Consider the following 8,489-nt stretch of genomic DNA (forward strand, 5'->3'; position numbering starts at 1 on the left):
TTCTTAGCTGCAGACACGGGGATCCGTCACTCATGGCGCGTGCGTGCAGTAGTGTGCTGGTTAATGCACTGCAAACCCAGTCACCTGATTTCAATTCCCGCTTGCGATCAACAGCAATGGCAAATATTTGATCAAGTCCTGGGCCTCCCCGAGGTCGACGGAGCCTTAAATGAGTACCGGGCACAATGTGTAATCATCAGTGCTGGGGAAACAAAGGCAGCCGAGCCTGGTGTTGACTACCCACCCCTCGTGTAATCCTGGATCTTCAGAGACGCTTGCTAATAGCACTTGCCCCAAGTCTGTTAAAGGTGATACGATTTTTGTTTTTGGCGTGTGTGTGTGTGAGCCACGCCTCGACTTCTGTACTTGTCTGCATGTGTGTGTGTGCACATGCACGTGCAAGTGTTTGCGACTGCTGGATTAGTGCATGTCTCTGTGTTCATGGTGTGTGTGTGTGTGCCTTCACCGTGTTTGGCTTTTGCAGGCTGTGCAGAGCTTTTCTTTGGTTTCTCTGGCGCTTTCATCAGTTTCCAGCGACTACAGATCTACAGAGACGGATGAGATAGCACTCAACGGGTTCTCATCACTCACTCAGTCAACTACTTAAACACTCATTCACTTACTCAGCCACTCAGGTACTCGTTCAACGATCCAACCACTCATGCGCTCAACTACACTCTCTCACCTACCCAAGCACTCACTCAACCATTCATTTACCCACTCATCTGCTCAAACATGCACTCAAATAACCACATTAATCACCAAACCACTAAAATTCCTCACTCAGCACCCATCCGCACAAGTGGTTTGTGAAATGGAATAATGGAGATAATGATGATGGAGATGATGATGTGAGCAAGATGTTAGCACACAACAATCACGTATTACCTCAAACACTTTTGAGTTAGGATCCAATTTCTTTTCTTGAAATGGCAGAGATTTCCCGTCACTGGATGGTAGATACTGCAAGCACAAGCACATGAACAGATGCACAAGCGAACTAGGACACACGCGCAAGGAAACAAACACACGACCCTGTGCATGTCCTCTTTTTATTTTCAACCACTTCAAGTCCCCACGTCTTCATGTTTCCAGGATTTCTGCGTCAATGAAGACCGTTTTATCCAAATTCTAAGTGACCCCGTGTTACGTGTGACCCTGTGCTAATATTGTGTCTCTATGCCTCCTATCTGTCTCTCATTTACCATGCCTCCTGTGTGTTCCCCACGTCCCTAAGTCGCTTGTATCGCTGCATTGTCTTGGTGTCCTTGTAATTCCCGTGTCTCAAAGTCCATGTATCTCCTTGGCACTCAACTACCCCTGTGCCTCCACATGTCCCTGTCTCCCCATGTCTCACCATGCCAAAGGGGTTGACGAACGTCTGCAGGACACGCGCTGCCTTCATCTGGGACGTGGAGCTCTGAGCAGTGAGAGCCTCGTTCTGCTGCTCTTCGCTGTCCTGCACACCACAGCAGAGCGCAGAGCGCTACAGCACATCGCAGCGCACTACAGCAACATGACAGCAATTTCAGCACAGCTCAGAATGCGACAGCACACAAGAGAACGCACAGAACGCCCCAGCACATGATGGCTAACACAGCAAACACAGCACGGTACAGAAAGCTACAGCACACGAGATCACACACACAGTGCTTTCGCCAGCGGTGTGGGAGATGAGACATGGGTTGGTTGTCGTCGTGTGAGGATGTTGGGCTCACGTCAAACAGGGTGAGGACCGGGCTCGTGGCAGGCACCGCCCTCCGTGCTCCCTCCACTGCACCACACAAAGACAAAAGTCAAAGATCCTCATTATAGCCTTGAAAAGACTTTTAGGGCAAGTGCTGTTAGCGAGCATCTACGAAGGTCAGCACAGAACACGAAGGGGATGGAAGGACCAACACTACACCCAGCCACCTTTGTCTCCCCAGTGCTGATGCTTTACACGCACTGAGTACTCATTTAAGGCTGAATTAATCTAAGGGAGCCCCAGGACCGGTTTAGATATTCGTCACCGGTGTTGGCCATGAGCAGCAATCGAACTTGGGTCGCCAGGTTAATAGTGCAGCACGCTAACCAGCTAAACTACTGCTGTTCGTCGTGACCGGGAATGGAACTTAGGCCATCAGGAACGTGCCACTACACACTACCACTGCACAACCGTTCTCTAGTGAAATACAGACATACACTAGCACAGAAGATGCACAGAGATACAGACTGAACAATACACACGTGAACACACACACCCACACACGCGCAATAATATACACGGCCACACACCTGTTGCAACCGCTGACACACAAGACATACGCATGCAGACAGGCAAATAAAGACACGTTAGCAGAGACACAGGAATGAATACACACACATGAATGGAAATGCACGCAATTGAACACAGACATAGACACAAAGATAGTGAAATACATAATACGCACATACACGCAGCAGCCAAAGAAGGGTCATTGCTTAAAACATCACCTATTATGAAAAGTATTTTGTTATTTTTGCTTGTGCCCCACTGTAAATGCAGTCAGGGCATTATTTGTTATTTATTTCACTAAATTATGTTTAATTTGTACACAGAACATGGCAATTATTTGTATGATTACTACTCAAATTATGAGTGTGAAATTAAAAAACAGCACAGTATTTTTTCATGTCAATATAATGAAATCTACTCGTGACAGGCTATGTGTACTCATCACTGTCACGAATAAAAAAATATAATCCATATCATGAGCTTTGCCGATATAACCAGCACAACTAAGTGTGAGCTACCTTCAGTACCGTGCCTTGTGATTGGCTGCCTGTCGTCCAATGATAAGCCATCGTGAGGACAGAAGAGAGGGTTTTCCAATCGCTGTCAAAATACAGAAGAAAATTGATTGAACAATCAGTGCCACACTAGGGTGGGCATACAAATGACACCATTAATGTCACCATTGGGGGATTGAAACATCTAGATTGTACTGTCAGGGTCAGGCCATGAACCAACAAAATCACACAGGGGTGTCAACCCACACAACAATCGGAACATTATTCACACTCTAAGGACGGACATGAACTGAGCTCCTCATTGTCACGACGGTTTGGGGACGTGGAATTTAAAAAAAAGAACCACAAATGAGAGTTCTGTGCCGGATGAGAAAAGGAGATGTAGAGTTTATAATCGCAAGTAAAGAGGGCATTTGTGTGATGAGCTTTGGTCTCTGGTCACCTCTGTCCGGGTGATGAATGTTCTCGATGGAGCCTTGATGGGCGTTTCGCTCTGCGGGAACAGCAGCAAAGATTATTAAACAAACGCAACCTTTACTGCAACGAGTCATTACTTTTGCAGTCACTTGTGCCTGGTTGTGACCATCAACTCGCTACATTTGTGAACGTCGTTTAACCACGGGTGGCTGAAACTCCCAAGATCCAAAACCTAGGATCTTAGCCGGGTGGTGTTGGTGGCGAAGTCCTGTAACCCAGCACTATGGAGGCAACAAGGGTGGGTGGATCACACAAATGGTGTTAAACTCCCTTCCCGTTGCTTTTCAGGTGTCATAGCATGGCCTGCCAGAAGGGGGTAAGGCAAAGGTTGACTTCATCTATTCGTTCTGTATGGGATCGACTGTTGCCTCCTCGCATGGGTGGGTTTTCTCCAGGAACTCCGGTTCCCTCCCATATGTAAACACTCATTAATTGGTTGATAACACCTTCATATAAAGATGACCACAAAGCTTGGGGGGAAATTTGGCACAGGCTCACCTCCTGGTAGCCTTTCCTGCTCGTCTGTGGTTCCTCCTCACGCCTCTGAGTCGTTCTCTCGCTTCGAGTGAGCGAATAATGTGGAGTGTGTCACAAGTTAAAACATATTATTGAAGCAGTGCCGGATCATTGTGTTTGACCCAGTATTGGCCCCAGGAGCCACCCAGTCACCACCTATATTAAATCCATACTCTTTGGTTCTTTCGGTAAAGTCAGATAGGTAGAAAAACAATAGATCACGACGTTTCGATGGCAACACAAGCAGTTGGTGTGGTTGTCCCACTGCTGTCTTCAGCAGTTGGTGTGGTTGTACCACCTGATGACGATTGCTTGTGTTGCGATCGACACGTCGTGATCTAATATTTTTCTACCTACGTGGCTTTACCGAAAGAACCAAAGAGTATGGATTCCTGCAGTCACGAAAGCTTCAAATCAAGATTATATTAAATGTTTGATTATATTTATTTATGAACATTCTGCCTCTGACCACTCGCTATCCCTCTCCCCCTATGACTTTCAGTCTCTGTCTTCCACTCTCTTTTGTCTCTGTTCTCGTTCTCCGACTCTCTTGCCCTATCTATCCTTCATCCGTATCTCAACCCTGGCCGTCCATTATGAACCCCTCGCTGCTCCACCGAGCCGCCTCCGCTTCTGCGCTCACCTTGATGAGCGGGACGAGGCGTGCCTGCTTGACGAGCTGCCACAGCTCATTGGCGTTCTGCCTCACGAGGGGCGGCACCGGATTGCAGCACGCGAGCACGCCCTGCAGCTCCCTGCGTCGGCAACGACGATGTCAACATGTTAGAGCAGCGACACGCGTCACAACACAACGCCAGAGCAATGCAACATCACGGCAAAAACCACGTCACAGCAACAACACAATCTCACAGAAACAGCACAACGTTACAACAAGCCAGCACTCCCTCTCTGTCTTGCATCAAACAGCAATGGCGTGGACTAGGGTGCATATAGCCGTTGATACTGGCAAAAGCATATCCGTTCAAGATGGCGTACATATATCCTATTCATGCTGGTGTACATACGTATATTGTTCATTCTGGCGAACGTGCGTATAGGCAGCTCAGGAAAGTCTATGTATGTATAGCCTAATAAAGTATTAAAGCTTTCGTGACTGCATAAAATTACTCATTGGTTTTTTCGGTAAAGTCACGTATGTAGAAATACAATAAAATTATATTATTTATTGTATTTCTACATACGTGACTTTACCGAAAAAAACAATGAGTATGTATAGCCTGTTCATCCTGGCGTACGTATGTATATTGTGTTCAGGCTGGCATACGTACGTAAAGCCTGTCTTGTCTGGCGTACGTATACATACCCTGGTCATTATCAGGATCATACTAACCAATGCTATTACCACAATGCAACCTTCATCATCACCATCATACTATCACCATATCATCACCAGCATCCAGATCACCATCCACATCAAAACATAATGAGTGGCACCACCATCAACACTATCACTACCACTCTCACTACTATCAGCACAATCATCAGCCACCACCACTATTACCAACAACAAGAACAGGCGCCATATGCCAATAAGTGGCGGTGACATCACCACGGCGGTTGTCTCAGGCCAGGTGCACTCCGAAGCCACGTCCAGTGTCGAAGGCTCGCTAACAGGAGCTCACGGAACAGAGCCAGGTGCCATGGGTTGACTGACTGCAATGACTGGGGCAGATGCACCAGCTGTGCACGCGACTGTGCCAACTTGCTGCATTTTAGCCGCCCGGCACTCGCTCTTTATTGTGAGCATCGCTCCTCTGCCCTTCGTTGTTGTTGGAGGGCGAATATTACCACCACTGTCAATACCATCATGGGTATCACTCGCACCACCATCCCAACTGTCCCTGCCACCACCGGCCCCACCACCACCGTGCGCGGCTTACCGAGGCATCTCCTCTGCGATCTTCATGAGCATGTGGTTTGGGAGGACATATCTGTGACAGTAGGAGCACAACACACACCGGTCAGGCCAGGGCACTATGCACGTCGCAGCAATAACAATAATCACACAGGCCGTACAAGCCCAACAACGCAACAGCTACAGTAATCGTACTACGCAACCATTGACCTACGGCACTGGAATGTGCAGTTTCTACAACTGGTTCAGGATCACGATCAGGTAAATAAAAAGTGCTGCGTTGTACACCCCAGTGTTTTACTGTGCTATATTATAAAACACCCGTGTATCGATATTACCATTTTAATGTGCAATTTTATTGAGGGACTGTGTGTTGTTTTGGTGCGGTCTTGGATCGTTTTTGTTGTTGTTTTGCTGCCTTGCCCTAGAGTGCATTGAGTGTAAAAAAATCTACAGTAATTAATGTAATTATGCAATTTGTACTTGTATACTTCATATTGATACATTTTTCGCTATTCTGGACATCTGTGATAAAGAGTTCATAGCTCATCGGATTCCTCCAGTCTAAATAAATATTCTGATAAATCAAGATAAATATTTTGAGCGCTGTGGTGTTGTTCTGTTTGCTGTGTTATTCTACCCTGTCGGAAAGTCCCGTGCTTTGCTGCACTATGCTATGCAGTGCAGTACACGGCTATTTCAGCGCCACGGGCGCTCTCACCCCGTGCTCTCGTCCTCGGCGCGTGCCGTGCGGTCGCGCCAGGCGTACAGGAGCCGGGCGGCGCTGCACTGCTGCACATCCAGTGGCTGCTTGTGCCTGTGCAGCAGCTCCAGGTAGGAGTCCTCGGTGAACACCGGCTTGTGGTAGCGCTGAGACACACACACACGCACACAGGGAGAGAGGGGGAGATGGAACAACGCAAGTAGTGACAGCGGCAGCAATAATTACCAGGGTTTGGTATGCTTCTCTCTCTGTGTCGCCTGTTGTATCTGTGTTAGTTCCCCCCTACTTGGGTGTCTGTATATACATCTGGGGTTATGTGTTTCCTCTCTCTCGTAAATTTAGCTCTTCTGTACCTGATGATGGCTGCTTGTGTTGCAACCAAAACGTCGTACGCTATTATCTTATTTTTATTATTTCTCATTTATACGTGACTTTACCGAAAAAACCAAAGAGTAATTACCTGGGATGTTAAAACGATCATCGGTTAACTGGTAATTTTTTTCAGCATCAATTACCAGTTCTGAAAGTCGGTAACCAATGTTTCCAGTGGGAATTTTTATCGCGAATGCACTAATTAGGATGCATGAACATTACAACGGTACGGCGGGCCCGAGTCACCACATTGAACATAAATCGGCATTTTGCGACCCCCTCCACTGCCACTGTGTAGCATATTATTACGTTCCAGGGACTCTATGAGATGATAGGACAATAATCTACACACATTACACCATGAACTATATCACTTCGTTGATCTAGTTAAAAAGATAAATATATTCTTTGTTTATTGCTCGAGGCCTTTTAACGGAATAAACAACATTTTCGGAGGGGTGGGAAAACTTTCGAGAGTGAGAGTGGTGGATTTGCTTACAAAGATAGGCTTGCAACTTGCTCATTGGTGGAGCCAGTGGGGGGTGGGGTGGCACGTGCCCCCCCAATGATCCGATCGAAATCCCTAATTGAGATCGGATCATTGGGGTTTATTGGTAATAAATCAGCATTTTGCGACCCTCACTGCCACCGTGTAGCATATTATTACGTGTCAGGGACTCCATGAGATGATAGGACAATAGTCCGAGTCCATAATTGGCAATAAGTAACGGCAAAGCAGTTATAAGTGACTCACAGAATTGTGCGCAGTTGCGTATACAGGACACGACTTCCCTGAAGGCATCAACACCTTCAGCGAGCGCGATGCCGATCACACAACGCGGTTCGAATTCGATCCTTGATCGATGGCTGCACCATCGCCGCACACGCGTCAAATAAAAACCAAGGAACAAGTCCTTACTTACTAACACTATCTTTTTTCATTTCTGGAGGGGTTGCCCCCCTCCACCTGAAAATCCTGGCTCAGCCATTGCCCACGCGCCACTCACCTTGAGAGCCACAGTTCGGCTCTGGTCCCACACAAGCTGCAGGAGGTTGGGTCGGCCCAGCACCTTGGTGAGCAGGTCGGCGCGGACGCGGTCGTACACGTAGAGCAGGTAGTGCGTGTCGGCACGCGCATAGTGCAGCATGTCTGGCAGGAGAGGCCTGTGTGTGTGCGTGCATACGTGGATGTGTGCAAGTGTTGGTGTGCGTGTGTATGCAATTGTGAGTGTGTATGTGTTTGTGTGTGAGTGTGTGCATGCGAGTGTGTATGAGACGCAGATGTTAATGTACCGCAACATTTATCTGTTGACCCATGTTTCATTTCCGGTGAAGGCTAACATCATTTGGGAGTGATATAAAAACCAGTATTGGACCTCCCCCAAGACTGACTGGGCCTTAAATGAGTACCTAGTATAAGATATGAACATCAGCACTGGGGAAACAAAGGAGGTCAGGCATGATGCTAACTACATTACCCTCTCAAACATTGTGCCAGCCTTAATAAGGGCTCGCTAAAATAACTTGAGTGGGGAGGGGGGTGAAAGTGCTTCATATGTACTGTTCTATGAGCCCAGTGATGGGACTTCAATTCCTCACCCTGGCGAACTAGATTCAGCAGTCTATTCAGGCGACACGGGGGATCTTTGTCCTTGTGTGTGAATGTGTAAGCAGTAGAGTAGCGGCTAGCACCCTGTGCTATGAACCTGGTGAAACGAGTTCGATTTCTACTCACGGCCAACACCTGTGACA

At 47.4% G+C, this 8,489-nt stretch overlaps 1 protein-coding gene across 1 annotated transcript; it reads right to left on the reverse strand.

Moving 5' to 3' along the window:
- Window positions 1-5,662: 5,662 nt before the first annotated feature.
- LOC142930930 (exosome complex component 10-like) lies at window positions 5,663-7,896 on the reverse strand. The gene is made up of 3 exons (XM_076074115.1): window positions 7,745-7,896; window positions 6,363-6,511; window positions 5,663-5,717 (listed from the first exon to the last, which is right to left on the reverse strand). Exons 1-3 carry the CDS (start codon window positions 7,883-7,885, stop codon window positions 5,663-5,665), a joined length of 345 nt encoding a protein of 114 aa, XP_075930230.1. The 5' UTR covers window positions 7,886-7,896.
- Between the last annotated feature and the right edge of the window lie 593 nt (window positions 7,897-8,489).

The sequence above is a fragment of the Petromyzon marinus genome, chromosome 46 (assembly GCF_048934315.1).
Source record: "Petromyzon marinus isolate PM22_M1 ecotype Great Lakes invasive population chromosome 46, UKy_Petmar_22M1.pri1.0, whole genome shotgun sequence".
NCBI classification, from domain to species: Eukaryota; Metazoa; Chordata; class Hyperoartia; order Petromyzontiformes; family Petromyzontidae; genus Petromyzon; species Petromyzon marinus.

Bases quoted from the DNA above. Each gene is read 5' to 3' on its own strand.
- LOC142930930 (XM_076074115.1), bottom strand. From the start codon at position 7,885: ATGCTGCACTATGCGCGTGCCGACACGCACTACCTGCTCTACGTGTAC. The intron at 6,512-7,744 runs GTGAGTGGCGCG...TGTGTGTCTCAG, and splicing joins GCCGAACTGTGGCTCTCAAG to CGCTACCACAAGCCGGTGTT. The intron at 5,718-6,362 runs GTGAGAGCGCCC...CTACTGTCACAG, and splicing joins GCCGAGGACGAGAGCACGGG to ATATGTCCTCCCAAACCACA.